Genomic DNA, 20,731 nt, shown 5'->3' on the forward strand with positions numbered 1-20,731 from the left:
CCTGTCTAACCTATGTGCCTGGCCACACAGTAAGTTGGGCTATATTTACCATAGGAACAGGATAGGGCAGGCATTCCCTGGGTCTTAGTGCTAGCCCTTTTGGGCCTATAGGATACATTGTGCTGCATGGGATGGGTAATAAAAACTTTTTTTCCTGTGTTGAAAACTTTAATGTGGGGGAAATAGAAAAACCATAAGTAAGATAATTATAGTCAGTACTCATCTATTTCATTGCCTGACGCTCAAAACAATAACAACAGGCCTCAAATAACTTACAAAAAGATCAATTTAACTACTTTAACTCTTTACATTGCCAATTTGAATAGCAGATGTACAAGGTAACAAAAATGTGTTGTAATGCAAGCGTTATGATCAAGCCTGTAAATGCTATTTTGTTAAATAAATGTTTAAAAATGTATCTGAAAATAATTTAATATTTAAATATATAACACAAATCTTGTATGCGACTGCGTATCGCTAGCACAAAATATTTGTAGATGGGGTGTTTTGTAGATCTTCTTGACATGACATTTGAGAACCACTGTTCTGTACCCGACATATCAAGATCAGTTTCTTCTCTGCGACCGTGGAGTCTGTTCTCCTCTGGGCTATAGCTGTGAATGCTGGACATTAACACAAGCCCTACAGAAATCCCTGGATGGGTGCTACACTAGAATGTTACGTGTGGTACTGAACATCAAAGTGAATCGATGTGTTTCCTCCAAATGCGCCTTGGTCTGCCCCGGGTTCTCCTCCCAGTGGGACGTGCGTCGAGGACCTCCCTAGGGAGACGCCCGAGAGGCATCCTAACCAGATGCCCGAACCACCTAAGCTGGCTCCTTTCCAGGCGAAGGAGCAGCGGTTCTACTCCGAATCTCTCTCGTGTGACTGAACTTCTCACCCTATCTCTAAGGGAGATGCCAGCCACCCGTCGAAGAAAACTCATTTCGGCCGCTTGTATTCGCGACCTTATTCTTTCAGTCATGAGTCATGACCCACACTTCATGACCATAGGTGAGAGTAGGAACGAAAATTGCTCGGTAAACAGAGAGCTTTGTCTTCTGGTGATGGGAAAAAAGGTCTAGAACTCGATATATTACAGTGGGGACGAGGATGGGATCCCTGGTATAGCATAATATGTATTAAAGCCAATACATTACAAAACCCATCGTCTTGATATCATCTGTTTTTGTTATTATTATACCTTAATAAGTGATAGCCAGGCTATACCCAGTTTTGCATGATAACGATACTGAATTTTATTATAGCACCTTTCAAAACATGGTTACAAAGCACAGAGCAATTAAGGTTAAAAAACAGTATGATCATTTGAATATACAATCGTGACTTAAACAGAGGCACGGATGTTGCTAACCTTAGATGCTCCGGCAGTGCGTTCCACAGTCTGGTGCCCGGGCAGCAATGGCCCTATGGTGATCACCCTGGGTAACTATAGGTTCATCATAGGGACCTCCAGGAGGGCCTTGCATGTATATTTGGTCAGAATTTATTGAAAGGATAGCCCCTTGAGATGCAGCATCTCATTTTAGAGGGGGTCCCGTATACAGGGAAAAACATTTACATACAGTACAGTGCAGTTACACAATAGACAATACAGACATGTACAGATACTAGGGATGCACCGAAAGGGAAATTCTTGGCCGAAACCGAATACCAAATATAGGAAACAGTTGGCCGAAAACCGAATACCGAATATCCGAATATGATTAATATTATATATCATTTTTCCTACCATTGCTGTCATGGCCATACCTTAAAGCTACCTGATTTATGGCAAAATAAATGGTTATGGCAAAACTTTACTTAAATAACAATCACTATTATGGGTCCATAAAACATTTAATCAGCTCTTTTGAATGCTTTAATTGCATACACTATTCGGTGATATATTTTCTGCCTCTTCGGGCCGAAACCGAATAGGCCGAAAATGCATTTTTAGCCATTTTCTGCCGAATATTTTCTGCAGCCGAATATTCGGTGCATCACTAACAGATACAGTTAGCTTGCTCATCCTCTCCCACCCACTCCCCCATCCCCCAACTCTTTTTGGACAGGCATATTGAGACTAGTACAGTGACAGATACAGCAGTACGGGCAGTCTTAGTAGCATGAACAGGTTGTTTTGAGGTGTGAATACAGGGAAGTCCTGAAGCGGCCGGGAGAGGTCACAGATCTGAGAGAAAGGGGAAGGTTGTTCCAGTCAAATGGGGCTTTGTAATGGAATGACCTGCGTCCGGATAGAGAGAATATTCTTCTGAGAATAGCAAAGTAGGGATGGTGAGTATTTCTAAGTGGGTATGGAGATGTATATAGTACCAGTGACTGTTTCAGGTATGGAGGGCAGTTGAGGTGCACACATTTGAATAGGAATTGGTACCAGTGAAGTTGTCTTCTTGCCTTAGGCTGCAGCCAGTCAAGTGAACTGTATAAGGAACAGTGGTGTGTTTGGTATGGGCATCTCAGTACAAATCGACATAGTGAGTTATTTAGTACATTTAGAGGTTTGAGAATGGTTTCTGTGGTGTTCTGATAGACTATGTCAGCGTAATCTATAATGGGGAGTAGTACTTGGTTTATTATTCGTTTCCTTACTTCAAATGAAAAGCAGTTGATGGAGGGGTATAATGAGCACAAACTGCCGTAGGTTTTCTTTAGGGTGAGATCAATGTGGGGTTTGAAAGAGAGTTCAGGGTCGAGTGTGATACCAAGGTATTTAAATGTGTCCACTTTCTCCATGTTAGAGCCATCGTTGAATTTAATCAAAAGATCGGAGGTGTTTGCACTACTGCGTGAGTGGCCGAATAGCATGCTGCAGGACTTCTTTTTGTTCAGTAAAAGCATATTGTTTTGAAGCCATTTTTGGACCAGATTGAAATCGGACTGTAGGAGGTGTTGGATTTGGTGGGTGTTTTTGTCAGAAACGTAGATAACAGTGTCATCGGCATAGAGTTGGACTTGACAGTGGGAACAGATATCAGGTAGGTCATTTATAAATATAGAGAAGAGGAGTGGTCCCAGTATAGACCCCTGTGGAACGCCTTTTTCCACAAGTGAAAAGTCTGATTTAGAGCCTTGAAGTGCTACACACTGACGCCTGTTGTGGAGATAGGAATTAAACCATAGGAGAGCGTTTCTATTTAAACCAACAGAGAAGAGTTTGTCAAGAAGGAGGTAGTGGTCAACCATGTCGAATGCTTTGGAAAGATCAATGAATATTGCACCAGTGAGATGGCTTTTGTCAAAGGACAGAAGTACGTCGCTTGTGAATTTTAAGGTAGCTGTGGTTGTGGAGAAGTGTGGTCTGAATCCCGATTGAAGGGGAGATAAAATGTTGCCACGGTTAATGTAAGCTGATAGCTGTTTGTAGATAAGTTTTTCGAGGACTTTCGAAATAGTGCTAGTATTTGAAGAAATACCAACCAGTTCATAAATACCTTTATGAACTGGTTGGTGTATAAGGCTATTTTTTGTTTATTATAGTTTATTTCTCATATTATTACTTAACATTATTTGTTGATGATTGTGATTGTTTTTATTTTTATTCGATGCAATTGTGAACAATAGCCAAGTAAGATACATATCCATTGGCCAATCATATGGTTCACTGGTTCACTATTCACTAACCCTTGTTATCTTTGTATGCTTAATATTTTTTCTTCATTGCAATAAATAAAGAAAACAATCTTCACGTAAGGCATGATGTCTGGCTTCCGCACATGACACTATGATTCTTTATCTGCTTCAAATGGTTCTCTACTTCTCTCTATACTCATGGTGTAGACTCTATACCTATCTATTGAGTTGTGCTTGAAATGTACTGTAATTCTCCAATATGTTAATAAATAAATACCGTACTGCAATAAATCAATCAAAACCCCTTAAGAAAACTACATTTCCTGTAGTTGGCGTCATGACGTCACGCTCTCTCACTGTTGCCAGACGTACGGTAAAAAAAAGAGCAAAAAACATAAAGTCCCATAATGCATTGCGCTTAGAAAAAGAAGCAGCATCGAGGAGGAAGCGTCGACATGGAGTCCGTAGCGTCGGGTGGCTAGAAGTGGCAAATAAATTATACACTGACTTTTATGGTTGTTCTTAAAAAAAACTATATATATATATATTCGAATGTTTGTTTAAAAAAAAGGACGTATCTCGCTAGTTATTAGCTTGATAGCTAAAACTCTGCATTGGAATATTGTTGGTGAGTTGTAATCTTAGCAGCGCGTTGTTGTTGTAAATGACACTTCTTCCACCGGGGCCGCCATTTAAACTGAACAAAAATACATCCATGGAACCGACCAGGGTTCTACAGGCCCGGGTTACTGCGGATTTAAGCGGCTCACACGGGGTCCCCGGTCCGTCCACGGTGTCGTTGGGTTCGGTTAAATGTGTTTCCCCCCCAATCCTGGATTAGCTTCATGCTAGTGCTAGCGTGCTAGCTACACACACACACACGGGGGGCTAAACATGTTAGCATCAGCGACAACATGGTGGTGAAGGAGAAACGTTAAATATAACTCCGAGACTGTACAAATGGAACATTTGGTATCATTTCTCACAGTCACGGACCAGTTGTATTTATGCCATGTAAACCATAGCCCTATGGGACACATTCGATTTACACGTATTTGGGTTCTGTTTATTTATTGAGCTGCAACCCGTAACGTTTACAACCTACATCTACACGGCATTCAAACTCCATGTGGAAAACCAAATTTGCAAGACGCATGAGCATTATGAGCTCCAGGTAGTACTAGTGTACGTGTCCGACTCCTATCAGAGTCTGGGCACCAGGGTTTGCATTGCTCAATGGAAGAGTATGGACACCACCTCCAAGTAACCACTGCAGAATAGATGTTCTAGTTATGATGTAATAACACACTTACTGCCATACAGATTGGCTGCAATAACGATGTATTCATTAAAACGCTACAGGTTGCAGCTTTAAATGCATTTAGGCCAAGGTGTTTAGATGCCACTTTTGTGCTGGAGCAAAAACAGCCAGACCGAACAGCCAAATGTTGCAGTGTCTGGGAACATACTGTAATACATACTGCACCGGTGTTGGCTTGAGGTAAATACTAGCCTAAATGACTGTCCACACCAAGCACAATTACTACAAATAATATCATTTTAAAGGTAATCCAAGTGCATGCAAACAGTGTTGAACAAAGTATTTATATTGCCAATGCTTGGAGTGGACAGCCCATTTTTCACTAGTCAACACACTGAACACAACACACAATGTAGTTTAGATATGGGAATTACTAGTTGGGTTACATTGATTACACAGCAACATTTAACACGAGTGGGTCCATTGAATTTTGTTAAATTCTTTCCCTTCCTAATCTGTTTAGGAAAGAATAATTTAACTTTTCCTGATATTGAAATTATATATTTAGTTTCCATCGTTTCTGGAACCAAGTGTTTCTCAAAGTCGTACTGTTTACTGCACCCTTTAAAGCGTGTCACTGTTTCATGTAACTGCTTTTTATGTCTTATTGCATTGTTGATTGAACTGTATGTTATGCTTTGTTGTGAAGGAATTGCCACTGTGTAATAATCAACAGTTCTTCTCTCAGGGGTGCTATGTGGCAGCTCAATACTTGGCATCAAAGACCACAGACTGCTACAGTAGAAATACTAGTAGTGCTTTATTTGGGGTGACGGCTTGCACTTTAACAGCTCGAACAAGTTAGTGCCAAGTTCAAGGGTAGCCAACAGTCAAATCCATTAAGCCAACTTTCAGTTTACCCCTTTTTACATTGTTGATAATTGTAAACAAGCAGCTATACTATGCAAAGTTGGATCCATGACATGAAAAGGTATCTCTCAGTCTCAACTTTACTTGTTTATAAAGATAGAAGTTGGTATACGTTTATCAGTATCACCACACATTTTCACAAATTTTACAAGCTGGTATTTATTAAATAAGTAAAATGGCCTCGAAGTATGTCTGACAACCTGCATAAGGAGCTCATCAGCCACAGTGAATGCAGGTGGCTGGTGGCTTCTGATTTCCCACCCTGGCGCCAACTACTGGTCCCACTCACCCTGACTTGTGGATTTAAAATATACATATTGAGTAAATATTATTTTGTATTACTTGAGACTGAGAGATCCTTATCATCGTCCCCAAATATTTAATCACATGTGATAACCTTTATGTTGGCTCACTTGGCTGTCACTTTTAACCGCTTAAGCCATTGAATATAGCTAGGTTTATAAGCTCGGCACAGTGTTCAGATGTGCCACATTGTGAACTTTTACTGTAGATGGGCTATTTTCACTTTTTAAAAGTTTTTTTCTTTTTTAGGCACCATCTTCCAAAATCACGATAGTGATTGAACAGATTCTAATTGAATTCGAGTCTTGCGTTTACTTTTTGTGAGGCAGTGTAACGTCTTACTGCACACTACAAACCTACTGGGCACATTTATGCTACAATGCTACAATTCTGATGTGTAAAAGTGGGTGGTTAAATGATAGGAACAAACACATCTCCATATTTTATTAGGACTAACAACAAAAATGTTTTCAAAGAAATCTATTCCATTTTATTTCTCCTTTTACAATACAGAATAGGATCGATTTGATAGTGTTTCAAACGGTACTTTTTAAGCACATTAATCGCGCCATCCCTATGATATTAAGTGATCAAGATATCTAAAGTACGTTTTGTAACTACAATGGTTTTATTTAGCATTCTAAATTAATCATGTACTTTAATCACTTACAACCTGGTGTAAAATTTGCGAATTAAATAGCAGATCTACAATCTTACTGTGCGTTACATAGTGGCACACATTGTGAGCTTGCAGAGCGGCTTTTCACTATTCATCGTACAATGAAGTATACTGTATAGGGCTTTTAACACAACATATTAATTAATTTGTTGTAACCTCGCCTGCTAAGTGTATGGGTCTTTTTAACGTGCTGTTCTTTTTACAAATCAAACATTGCTTCACATGGTCTCACCGACAAACGTGCACTATATCACTGCTGTTGAGCTTGTATCTCCCAATGTCAACTTTTTATTTTTATTCATGTTTTCTTCTGTAAATAATACTTCGTATGACAGTATCAAGCAAAAGTAGTGAATAGCCGATCTACAAGCTCCTGAAAAGTAAAATCCTTAGACATACAAGGTTTACACCTTACTGCGATAATGGTCTGGAACTAACATAAGCCCTGTTAAAAAATAATACAATTATCAAATGTCACACTGGCAGATACAAATATGCTTGTCAGGCATTTTCAACAGAAGCCAGTGAGATGATACAAAGAGACGTTTGTAGTACCTGCTACAAAAGCTACACAGCTACAAAAGAGCTTGTGTACTACTACTGTATCTTTTTTTTTAATTATGTGTGAACGCAACATTAATATTCATCTACAATGCCCAAAATAGAGGTACCAGGGTTAAATGCTCTCAAATTAGATGGCCTCCCTAAATAAAAATATGCTAAAAGTGGTACAGATGGTCAGTAAAGAAACCTTAGTTGAAATTCTGTTTCTGTATGAAAGGTGGTCTGATATAGTTTTAATCCCTATTGATGTAGTGTTAACGAATGCTCACAGGAGCCTGCTAAAAAGTACTTGCAAAATAGAATAGATCCAGATAAGAGTCTTCCATTACTAACCAATTACTAATCATCCAGAAATTGTATGTTTGGTCCAAATTTAAATGTGATTGTGTTTTTAATACTAAAGTAAGGCATCCCTCTAGGCTGATATGTTCCTTTTCATTTGTAGTTGTAGCTTTGATTTATGGATTTGCATTGTAGACTAGGTTATTTGAACCTCTCAAAAAGGAGCTGTCATATTTGTGATTAAAATAGGTAAAGCAGTACAGATGGTGACTCTTGCAATGTTGTTTAGCCTGTATATTTGATTCAGCTGATATCAAATGAAAGCAGTTCATTGTGGGTAATGTCATACTGTAAGCAGCCCCCATTTAGTACTGTGTGAAAACCGGATCTCTTGGCACAAACCTTTGTTTCGTAACAGTGTGTCTGCCATGCTAGGTTTCTCCTGAGAATTATTTGTTGGCCATATCGGTTCTGTGAACATCCTTTGAACAACACTAGGTGTGGCTCAGTTGATATCAGTGACAGTATCGGGCAGTACAAACAAGCATGTGAATATGGATGGCTGAACTTTAGCCTAAAACTTTGTTTACTATTTTATACACAGGAGGGGGGTTCTGTTAATAGTGATGTTGTGGAAGCAGAACAGTGAGCTTATCTTTTTCCCCTCTTAAACACAGTGGGACATTTGATACTTTGGGATAATTTGCAACAGTTTATAGGAAGACTTGGGTACTGCAAGGGTCCTGATGAAATCACATTTGACTCAATGTATTGAGGTTGCACTTTTTCAATGATTGTTTAATTTTTAACAAATTTTGTTCTAGAAGACCGAGGATGGGGATTTTATAACTTTACTATTGTCAGATCAATTCCCTCTGAGTTTGGGATTTTATTGTGATTTGTTTTGCATTTGTCGTCTTACATTCTCTAATTGTATGAATTGTTTGGAAATATGAATAGCAATAGCAAATAGTTTTATCATCGCAAAGCACTTTTTGGTTGTACCGTAAGGAAATTGAGTAAGTCAACCACTTTGTTTAAGCCTGTTCAGACCTTTTCGTAAGATGTTGACACGTGCCGATAATAGCCAATCTACAAGCTCACAACGCATCGTTTCAGCAGTTCCTTCTAAACTTGTAGGGTGTCTATTTTCGGCCTGTGACATCATATATGATGGAGCATAAATTAAGCATAGTCATCCTCTGGGACTTCTCAGCTTGAACTATTGATGTTGAACCAAAAAAAACAAGACAAATTTAACATTTGACTAGTCTTTGGACATATATACTTGTACTGCAGTGGACAAAATATTTCATTTTTATATCCCGTCCTATTATAATGTCACACTCTTTTCTAATCTAAATGGCTCTTCTGGTTGCCATAGGGGGATTCAGCAAGCGGTCACCATGGCGACAGACATCGGCTCCCCACCGCGGTTCTTCCACATGCCGCGGTTCCAGCACCAGGCTCCCCGGCAGCTCTTCTACAAGCGGCCTGACTTCGCTCAGCAGCAGGCCATGCAGCAGCTCACTTTCGATGGGAAACGCATGAGGAAGGCGGTCAACCGCAAGACCATTGACTACAACCCTTCTGTCCTCAGATACCTGCAGGTACTTTTCATGTGAAGTTTGCATTTGATAAATAAAACACTTGGACTTGACTTTTGAAAAATGTTTTACAATGAAACTTATTTTTAAATGGCTTATAAAATAAACCTGTACTTGACATTTTTGCAGCACAGTATAAGCAGGTTCAAATCAACGTCCAGTGGCCGTTGATTTAAACAGGCGTCAGCCAGGCATTCTGAACCCAGGTCTTGAGGTATTTGATTAATCCTTTGTACACCACAGAACCGGTTATGGCAGCGAGACCATCGAGATTTCCGTGCTATCCAGCCTGATGCAGCATGTTATAATGATGTGAGTACAGTGTTTGCATTACCGCAAACCAATATGAACTTTGTGCTGGTGGTCAATCTTTGAAAGGCATTCTATATTGCATCATTAGGGATTTAACACTAGCCTCATCCGAGTTCTGGTAATCAGCCACTGTGGTAGACTCCATAAACCTTTACTTTTCTCCTCTAGTATATCACATTCATGCTAGTTTGGGAAACTGGAAACAGTGGCAGAATAGCCTCAGAATTTGATTCGAGAAACCCTACTTACATTAAATGGAAAACACAAGATCCTAAAAAAATATGTTCTGGGAATTGTAGTCCTGTAGTGTTTGATGAAGCAGCCTAAAGTCTGTGTTTGTCCCTACAGTTGGTCCCGCCTGCTGGGATGCTCAACAACCCTATGAATGCCGTCACCACAAAGTTTGTCAGAACCTCCACCAACAAAGTCAAATGTCCTGTTTTTGTCATAAGGGTAGGTCTCTATATATTATGCTGATTGTTATGACTGTAATGGTGCTGTTGGCTTGAATCTAGACATCACCATCATTCAACTTGTTGACATGGCAAATAAATTATTGAATCTTGAATTGGGGAAATTGATCAGATTCCATATAGTAATTATCATTGACATCCTCTTTGTTACTCCTGCTCAAACTGCAAAGAGCCTGCAAAGTTATCTGGCCACGTGTCGTAGAGGCACACATTGCAGCGATCTGTAGGATTTACATCCCAAGGATCTGACCCTTCCAATCCCTATCTATTTTTTTTTCTTTTTCTCTGGTACCCTCCTCTTCATTCTCTCCCAGTGGACTCCCGAAGGTCGCCGTCTTGTCACTGGAGCGTCCAGTGGGGAGTTCACTCTATGGAACGGACTCACATTCAACTTTGAGACCATTTTACAGGTAAACATGCTGAAATTATAGGCTTCTTACATGGAACATTTGTGTAACATATTTGTGATTTAAATGAGTGATTGTTGTAGATTTCCGCTCTCATTTCAAACAGTCATATTAGTTCTTGAGAAGGCAAGTAGTGGCTCAATTGGTGTCCATTTTGCTATTATCGGCATGTAACAGGAGGACATATATAATATGTCCAGTATGCGAATCGGTATGCACATCGCATCATCTGGCAGAGAGCAGACATGCTTTATGCTGGTGGACGTTTTCAACTCCTGTTGAGGACAATCTCAGGGCACGGAATGCACTGGAATGTTCAATCAATGTGCAGTGTCTCTCCTCACAATGGAACCATATAAATTACGTTTCCTCTTTCTGAACATTAGTACCGGTAATGCACACCATTTGGATAATCTCAGAGTGGGGACTCTCGTTGACCGCTGAGGGGGGGGGGGGGGGTCTTGTAACTCTTGACAGTGTACAAATGGAACCAAAAGGACCCGTTAGGGTCCATTTGTATACTGTCAGAGTTAAGGAGGGTCCTTGTCATGTAAAGGTCCGAGAACCTAATGTCATTCCCTGATATTTGACGTGTACAGCTGGTACATGGTAGTGCAACTAGAACTCACTCTCTCTCCTCCTGTGCCCCTCTGTCCTCCAGGCCCATGACAGCCCCGTGCGGGCAATGACCTGGTCTCACAACGACACGTGGATGCTGACGGCAGACCACGGAGGATACGTCAAGTACTGGCAGTCCAACATGAACAACGTCAAGATGTTCCAGGCACACAAGGAAGCCATTAGAGAAGCCAGGTTTATACCCCATCTACCATTCTCTGTAGTTAAACCAAGTCTTATGTGGTTGTTATTATCACCCTCATTATTATTATTATTATTAATATTAATATTATTATTATTGCGCTCCTGCAGTGCCAAGGCCTAGCCACAGGGGGTCGTTGTTCTTGCGGTTCCTGTGGCTGTGTGTTCTTGTATTGCTGTTCATACTTGTGGCTGCTGAACCCGTTTGTCTCTTGATGAATTCTTTTTTCTCTACATAATTGCTGTGTACAGAAAAGGTTGATTTTCACGCTATTCTTGTTGAATAAAGTGATGTGTTCTTCCATTTCACATACGTTAAAAAATAACCACTGGTTTCCAGTTTTGTAGGCCCAGAGGCGTTGCAGTCTGACCAATAAAGTTGAGTGGAGGGGATGTGATATTGATCAATAAAGTATAGCCCAGAGTTTTTCTTAACACCCAATAAAGTTCAATAGAGTGATCTTTTAGCACCTACCAATAAAAATGGAGAGGATGGTTGCCACAATAAAGAAAAATAAAGTGAATATTACTGACTACTGAGGTATGGAAACGACTCCTCAGGGAGGCATTTTCCTTCACACATCCAGTAGAAACAGTTTGGAACATGTAGTAGTCACACTGTCTCAAAACAAACTATTCCTTTGGCCTCAATATTACATTCTGATATTCTACTGCTCCTAGACAGTAGACACCGGTTTTTAAATAAAGTTATCCTTTTTTTGTTCCTTTACAAAAAATGCTGAACATGTCTCTCGGTGTGAGAGCTGTTGGCTAGCTGACGTTGACAATCCGAAGTGTCGCACACAAACGTTTTGACCAGTCCTGTTCACACATTTCCGCTAACCCATTCCCCCACATGTTGTTTTTGGGGACACATATGGCCTTTATCGAATAATAAAAGTTGCCGTTGGTTTTGATTTCTGCCCTTCTTGAGGTGGTCATCTTTGGAGGGAATTTAGGGGTTGAATAAAGTTTGATTTAAGTTTATTAAAACACAAAACCACCCCAGTTAAGATCCTAATGTCCTCGCACACTGGCTCTCAATGACCCCACTCGCTTTGACTGTGACGAGATGCTTTACTTATTCATTAAACCTTCTTAAATTGCCATTTTATTAACCCCCCCCCCCCCCCCCCCCCCCCCCTCATAAGTGTAGAATAGATCATACCAGTAGATTATACATGTTTTGGCGTCCTAGTTATTCTGTGTGGGGTTGTTTGGAGAACTGTTGCTTTGATGCTGGTGAGAGGTTAGAATGTGCTTTGTATTGACTTCTGTTAGCGGTTCAGATGTAGCTTGTCTTTTACTCCGCATTGGATTTGTGCCGTCTTCGTGATCACCTGTCATTACGCTGAAAGGCCTGCAGATGGAGCCATCTGCCCTGCTGTTACTAATACAACTTCAGTCAAAAGTTATACTGCCCACTGTCATAATAAAATCATGTCATAAAGTTATAGTCGTTCAATCACATTCACAGTAGCCGTTACACCCTCTCGTTTCTCCAGGTTCACTGTGACCTTCAGTTTACCTGCCACAGTGGCTCCTTGTGGAACCACAGTCCAAACTGAATTGGATGTTTCTAGTAACAAACTGCCAGCATTATTTCTTGAGCAAACCTGTGCCATATATCACACGACTTTCATCCAACTGTGTTACACTACATAGAATCATAGATGGATAGTTGGAATACTGAACAAGTCTCTGTGCAGAATAGAGAACCGTGCTTTCAAGAGCTCTAGGGACCATGGCAAAATGTTACATCAACTGCTTTAAGCCCGATATAACTACGTTAGTCTGACGAATAGCAGAAAAATAATAGCAAATCTACAAGCTCACGTGTCACGGTGTGATGTGTAGCGAGCTTGCAGGTCTGTTCGCCAATTTTCTGATAATGTTGAAAAATTTATTTTATATTTGACATTTTATTCCTATAAATGATATGCCCAAGTTGGGGGATGCCAGGCCGAAAGTGATTTAATGCATGGGGAATGGTTAGAGTGCCATTCAAGTTATCACAACTTCACCAGTTCCTGTGTTGCTTTTGCATGACCTCTGCCGTTTGTCACTGTGCCATAAAATAGAAAAGTTGAATTATCCCACGTTGTGTAAATACCAGGTACATCTGTACTCTCAGCAAGCCGCCTTAAAATGAGATCATTATAAAGCTTTTCTGATAGTTCTTTGGTCTGTGTAGACTTTTATGTTGGTGTTGGCTTAATGGTTGATATCAGCGCTGTTGTGTGGAAACCTTGTATGTCCAAAGTGGTTACTTTTCAGGAAATGGAAAGAATACCCTGTGTTCAAATGGATCCAATATAGATATTATTTAGTCACACAAGCTCTTAATACTTTTAATTGGTTAAATATTAATAAAATCACATGCAGACGAGCACTTTCAAGTCCCTCCAATTTGGGCATATCGACTTTTTTCAACGATAGCTAAAATAGACAATTTCAAAGCTCATGCATCACATTGCGATGCGTTGTACGTTTGTAGATTAGTAATTACTTTTATGCCACACTCATGGCATTCATTTAGGAAAACAAACATGGAAGATGCAAGGTTTCTGCCCGACAGTGATGATATGAAATCTAAACGACGGTATTGTTATACCAGTGTTCTGTTGATGAACTCGCCACAGAGATTGTCTGTTGCTTTGCTACTTGGGTCAAGAATGGGTCTAGACTCGGGAGTTGCCAATTTTATACAAGCTCGCAGTATAGTTCAGTGTTATTTTTCGTAATGGCTGCAGCGGTGTGCCTTGTCTAGGACTGGACGACAGGAAAATGAGGAAATACATGGAGTGATGGTTGGGTGGTTTATTGAGCAACCTCAGTCGGTTTATATTTTGTATACCAAGAACTGTGAGTCAGGAATCTGCGATGGGACTTCCCTCCTCGCTCATATTCAAAGTTTTGGTAGAATCATTTCTTTATTTATGTCCGTCCATGAAGAATGATTTTGGTTAGTGTTTGGGATTTGTATTTTTGTGTTTTTTGGATGATATATTTTTGTGCGATTAAAAACTGTTTACAGACACATTTTTACCAATATTCATCAGAGTGGACAGAGCTCTGTAGTTAGGCTTTGATGAGTTCAGACCGGGCCGTGGACATGTGCCGAGAACAGCTGTAATTCCAGTTGTGACACGGGCTGGAAATCACAGCGTTGTTGAGCCAATAGGAGAGACAGCTGGCTGTGTGCGCTGGTGTCCTTGATGGTGGTCTTTACTAGCTCCAACTGTGGTCCCTGGGAGCCTGTCTACCTGTGTCTTCCTGCATTGTTTGACTGTCTGCCTTTCCCCCCTGCCTGTGTCTTCAGTTTCTCACCAACGGATAATAAATTTGCCACTTGCTCAGACGACGGCACCGTGCGCATCTGGGACTTCATGCGATGTCACGAGGAAAGAATCCTCCGAGGTATGTTTGTTTTTCTGTCTGTCCATCCATGGGACATGTGGCTGGTGTACAACTGCACCGCACTTCTCTGCACCGCACTCTCAGGCTCTCTCACACGCACACAGGTGTTCAGGGATGTGGAAACATATGGCCCTATTTTCATTGCCTTTTTTATAATTTTTTTAAAACATTTAAAATTGTACAACTAGCCGGTCTACAGCAGCACGTGAGCTTGTAGATCGGCTATTTGAACTATTCAAAAATGTGTTTCAAAATGATTTATTTTTATAGCACTTATTCAAAAACATGGCTAAAAGTGCTTCAAATTGCTTGATTGCCATACAAATGTTCCGAATAATAGAAAACAATGGTAGTCAATAAGTGAAATATCTAAAAGATACCAAAATTTAATTGAACGGTTTTAATGTGTTTTTGACAAATCGGTGACGTAACCTGTCAACAGCCACCTACACAAGGTGGCTGTTGACGTGTGGGAAAACCTCAAACACTCTTGGCCTTATTCTCAGGAAACGTTTGGGAATGGACCAAAATGCTATTGACCTGACAGCTTTTGGCCAGGCCAAGATGCCTTGGCAGCACAGCTGTGCACCTTATTACACTTGTACTCATTGGCAGTCAGGAAACTCTGCCAGAATAATACTTTGAGTCAGCAATATTAACTGATGTATGGCTGCACCAGTTAACCTAAAGCCGGGAACTCACTTTAAAAACAATCTCAAGATTCATTTTGACTTGACCAGCAAACTGCATGATTAGAATAGACTCAATTAAAGCGGCAATCTGTACGTTTTAACCTCAGTCAAGAAGCGTACCCAGTAGGCCTGGGGAGATGGGGAGCTTCGGGCAGTACTATTCAGAGCCGAAGAGTTTGATCAATCCTCAAGGGGGCCCGTCCCCCCCCCCCGCAGCCCCGCCTCCCCGCACCCCGTCCCCCCCGCCACAGCGCGGAAAAAAATAAGTTGTTTTCGCTGGTACTTTTAAAGCAGCTTCTATAGGCCTGGGCCAATGTCCAAGCCAAGGTGAGGACTTTCAGGACTATATTATTATTATTATGAGAGAGAGACAGAGAGAGAGAGAGAGAGAGAGAGAGGGAGATATAGAGAGATACGGAGGGAGAGAGAGAGAGAGATCATAGGCGGCGGGTGCGTTTTACCTTTGGGTAGGTAGGCTACAGAATTGCGTTGGGGGGGACTGTCGCGGCCGAGCGAAGCGAGGCCGCCGCCGCGTATTTATTTATTTCCCAAATGGTCTAAAAATGAGTTCTTTAGCATACTTTTACCAATGAATTAGCCTATACACAGACAGCGACTGATCAGCCTATTTTGGACGATATGGGTCTTTTCTCGAGTCAGTGTGTAGTCTCACTAGTCTGTGGTTAGGTCTCTTTGATCAGTGTTATTATGTCACGCCTCAAGATCAACTACAAAAGAAACCCGATTAGCACTTTTTAACACCTCTTGGACGGCCGGTGTCTCTCAAGACAGACTGTTGCCTGAGGAACAACAGGGGAGGCGCTGTTTTCCCGAATATTTGACGATGGGATTCTCAGATTGCCGGCGGAGAGGTCCAAAATGTTCGGAATTCCCAGAAAATATGTAATGTAAATGTAAAATGTCCACGAAAATCTTCATGGGGGCCGAAAGGGGCCCTAGGATTCTTCATGGGGGCCATGGCCCCGTGGCCCCCACAGACTCTACGTCGCTGGTACTATTGTATTAACAAACTCTACCATACAAATTGGTTACAATCACGTCTAATTCATTCAGAATTCAAATAAGTTTGAATCTCTTTCTGTTTTGTTTTAAGATTTGTTTTAGGCTTTTCTGCCTTTATTGATAGTTGAAGTGAAGATGCACAGGAAAGAGGAAGAGAGATAATGAGATAAACATGCCGCAAAGGTCGTCATGAACGGGACTCGAACGCGTGCTGTCAGGCCAGTGCCTATATGTGGCATGCACCTGGACTGCTAGGCCAGCGGGTGCCCCTTAAGTTTGCATCTTTAAATGCATTTACCAGCCACATACTAAACTGACCACCATGACAGCGGGTGTATAGGTGCAGGCTGCAGCATATAGGCATTTAGACTAGTAAAACTGCACTACAATAGTACTAGCTTAGATCTGATGTAAACCACCAGTAAAGCTTAGAACAAACGTACTTATTGTGTACAGTCGTACGGAAACCTTGTACTGTATGTCCATAACTGTTACTTTTCCGAAAATGGAAAAAATAACCTGTGGATAGCTGATCTACAAACTCACAATGTGACTCATTGCAAAAGGTGAGCTTGCAGATCAGCTTTTTTCGCTAGTTTTGTCAAAGTATAAAATGCGACATTAAGAAAAAAATATGGACATGCTATGTGAGTTGATGCCACCGTGACACTTTCCTTGATCGGTATATGATCAGGATCCAGCATTTTTATATTTAAAATTTGACCATGATGAAAGAATAAATGGTTGTTTGTTCACTTAGAATCCAGTATGTACATGATTCATTTCACAGCTCACTTGTTTTTCTGTTTACATCAATCCATAACATTTAAATTAAACTAATATGAACATCATTTCAGCAATACATGCAGTGCTGTTTGCACTGTATGTTATTAATTATAGTAATATCTATATCGTCTTTTCATCTCATATAGTGCTCTTTACTATGTTTCAATAATATAATAAATGTAATAGGCATTACAAATGTACTAAATACAGATTAGATTAAATAAATGGAACATGAAATAAAGACTAATTAATTGAAGTAATTGAAAAGATGACATGTATTCTGTTGATGAACACCTCATTCAACACCATTATGCTGTGTCCACACTGGCAGATACAAAGATACAGCCCACCATTATCTTTCAATGGAAACCAGCGACATTAAGATACACTTACAGTTTGTAGCTGCTACAAAAGCTGCAACAGCTACAAAGCTACAACAAAGCTAGGCAGCTTAGTATCTTTTTGCCATCCTAAACGCTATACTAAATAACAAACTCTACAGCACGGTTTCCCAAACCTTTTAGCTCGAGAGAAATTAGATGTCTCCCCGAGGCCCAAACAAAGTGAAAATAGCAGATATACAAGCTCACCACATGTTGTGATCTTGCAGATCTACTATTTCCACTACTTCTTACAATTCCATTGATTATTTAGAATGTAATAGTAATATTTTAGTTACTTTTATTTATTTTTTAAACTAAGAATAAATGGGGGTATCAATGGAACCAAATCAGGGGTCCATTTGGTTTCATATGTACACAGGTACAGACCCTTAAGGGTCCATGTGGTTCTTCACTATCAATTTTGCTGTAACCTCCTCAAGGACCCCTGGGGATGCCCAGAACCCAATAGTTGCCCATTGCCCACCAATAACCACTTTTCAACATTGTGTATGCACTATGCACTTTTTTTGGTTTTGATTCTACCTGACAAATCATAATGTACAGACACACATACATGACACACACACACACACACACACACACACACACACACACACACACACACACACACACACCAGTGTTGGCCTGCCTAAACGGTTTTCCTCTGCAGGACATGGAGCTGATGTGAAGTGCGTGGACTGGCACCCCACCAAGGCACTGGTGGTCTCTGGGAGCAAAGACAGCCAACAGCCCATCAAGTTCTGGGACCCAAAGACTGGACAGAGTCTGGCTACACTGTGAGTTCCTGTCACCAACACTGTCACTTTGATCCAGAGTGTCTTCCATTATGGAGCTGTCCAGTGGAAACCTTATATGTCCAAAAAACTGTTAATTTAGAGGAAATGGAATAAACATAGTCAGAACGAAAATACAATGCTTGGATGCACCTGGGACGTATCCTCAGTGATGTATCCCAAGGTCATCAGGGTTTTTGGGTCTCGCGAACATCATACACCTCACTCGGGTGACCCAGCCGGGAGTGATCAAGTCCTGACTTACGTCCTAGTAGCTACCCTCGATCAGACCCACTAGGGAAAGACCAGGGCCACACAATCTGTTGGATCCACTGCCGGCACTGGGAGGTACAATTCTGGCATGTGGAGGGACTAGGCTCTGTGGGTTGACTCCTGTCCGGGCCCCCCACCAGGGGTCCACTCCTGCTCTCACCAGGAGTACCGCGAGGACCTGTGCGTTGCACCAGACTCCCAGCACCAGACACTTCATTCAGGAGTGATGTTTTCTTGAGACGCAATGGTTCCGCAGGCTCCAACTGGGCAACGGTGGTACTGCAGGCTCCGCTTGCGGCTCGAATAGCCCTCCTAAAAGGCCTCATCGAAGGTTTTTGGGCTTCCTCCTCACGGAGGACACAGGCTGGGGCGCCAACCCATACTGCTCCCGGGGTGCCGTCTACATTCCGGCTGTCACCCGTCTCTCCAGTGGCCACCAGACTATACCTGGTTGTCACATATAGTCTATTCCTATGAGTCACTATAAATAGAATACCTAAATTGTACTTGACACAAAAGTTGAAATATGTGAGGTTTCTGCCTGACAACGTCTGTCTCCTCAGAATTGTTGAGGTCTGTAATGGTGCTACTTTCTACGACAAGTCTCTTAAAGGAGCACTTCGCACATTTCCAACGTTTATATGCTCACTTAATGCTCATTAGTATAAGATGGCACAATTTCTATGTGTGTGTGTGTGTGTGTGTCTCAGAGGTGGGTTGTGGACATTTTACAAACCCTGTTCACCGACGACATCAGTGTGCAGTCCCAGCTAATGGAAACTACAGCTTTTCTCTCCCAGGACAATTGGCATGCTGAGCCTGACATAGAAGCCTTTTCTTGCATCAATAAAATCGATACAGTACAATAAAAAGTGAGGACCCGTATATTAAGATGATGTTGAAAAAAGTTTAAATGTTCCTTCAACTGTCTGAACGAATCATACAGCACACTGAGTCATTAGATTACATTTCGGCTGTAAAACCAAAACAATTTAGAACACATAATTACATACAGCGCTGACTTGCTCTCACTAAGGTTCTAAAACAACCCATCGGCACTAGAGCAGTGATCCTCAAAGTGGGGTCTGTGACCCCCCAAAGGTCCTTGAGGGGGATCCAAGAGGTCCCCAGCAAAATGAGGAACGGAAGCCATGTGAGCTTGTGTATCGGCTATTTTTAAAAGCCTTTACAAAACTTCTTATGGTCACGAAATATTTTCAAATAACCCCCATTCTGACCGGGCACCCATTTTGGTGTTGGCATCATGTTATGCTTTAGATATTGAAAAATAGCAGATCTACAAGCTCATATCGCGCCACCGAGTGGCGCGATACGAGCTTGTAGGTCTGCTATTTTTTGAAAAATCGAAGAACGACTGACATTTCTAGAATCTGATCTCAGGTCAGAATGGGTTAATCAGACCAGTGTGTGTCCGGCGGAAACCTCGTATGAATCTGATCTCAGGTCAGAATGGGTTAAAGTTCCATGAGAACTCACTCTCTATATCTCTCTCTATACACCCGTCCTCTCTCTCTCTCTCTCTCTCTCTCTCTCTCTCTCCAGCCACGCTCACAAAAACACAGTGATGGAGGTGAAATGGAACCTGAACGGTAACTGGCTGCTGACTGCGTCGCGTGACCACCTGTGTAAACTGTTCGACATCCGCAACCTGAAGGAGGAGCTGCAGGTGTTCAGAGGGCACAAGAAGGAGGCCACAGGTCAGCCATCATTAATGCCGTGCTCTTATTTCTTCCTGCGCGACAACTATGGATTTGTTTTTATGTCTGGATAATACGCCGTCCGGGGACAGGCTTCAGACGCGGCGCCTCAGGAGACTTGGCTCAGATCTGAACCCATTTGGTTTCGTCTGGAAAAACGTCTGGTTTTCCGTCAGGACATCAGGGGGCTGTATAAGTTCTGAGACCGACCATCAGAAGTTGAAGAAGAATGAAATAAATTTGTAGTCATTTCACCTCCCTTTCCAAAGAAAGGTTTGGCTGTCGGACAGAGCATATATTGCCCTTGAGAGAGACTATTCAGATCTTAGGCTTCACTTTCTCCACTGGTTTTATAAGCAGGCGTAGGATTCAATGCTTAATCTAATAACAAAGGTCCTCTCTTAATGGGCG

General features: G+C 41.4%; 1 protein-coding gene across 1 annotated transcript in view; it reads left to right on the plus strand.

Moving 5' to 3' along the window:
* Positions 1-4,020: 4,020 nt before the first annotated feature.
* Positions 4,021-20,731, plus strand: part of wdr33 (WD repeat domain 33) — a 28,995-nt gene continuing 12,284 nt past the window's right edge. The window contains exons 1-9 of the mRNA XM_083782847.1: positions 4,021-4,222; positions 8,998-9,223; positions 9,464-9,532; positions 9,881-9,985; positions 10,320-10,415; positions 11,074-11,225; positions 14,554-14,651; positions 18,206-18,332; positions 20,166-20,320. Of these exons, the coding sequence (XP_083638973.1) occupies positions 9,020-9,223; positions 9,464-9,532; positions 9,881-9,985; positions 10,320-10,415; positions 11,074-11,225; positions 14,554-14,651; positions 18,206-18,332; positions 20,166-20,320 (1,006 nt within the window). The 5' untranslated portion in view covers positions 4,021-4,222; positions 8,998-9,019. The remainder of the gene's footprint in view (positions 4,223-8,997; positions 9,224-9,463; positions 9,533-9,880; positions 9,986-10,319; positions 10,416-11,073; positions 11,226-14,553; positions 14,652-18,205; positions 18,333-20,165; positions 20,321-20,731) is intronic.

The sequence above is a fragment of the Protomyctophum parallelum genome, assembly GCF_964188405.1.
Source record: "Protomyctophum parallelum genome assembly, chromosome: 14".
Lineage (NCBI taxonomy): Eukaryota > Metazoa > Chordata > Actinopteri > Myctophiformes > Myctophidae > Protomyctophum > Protomyctophum parallelum.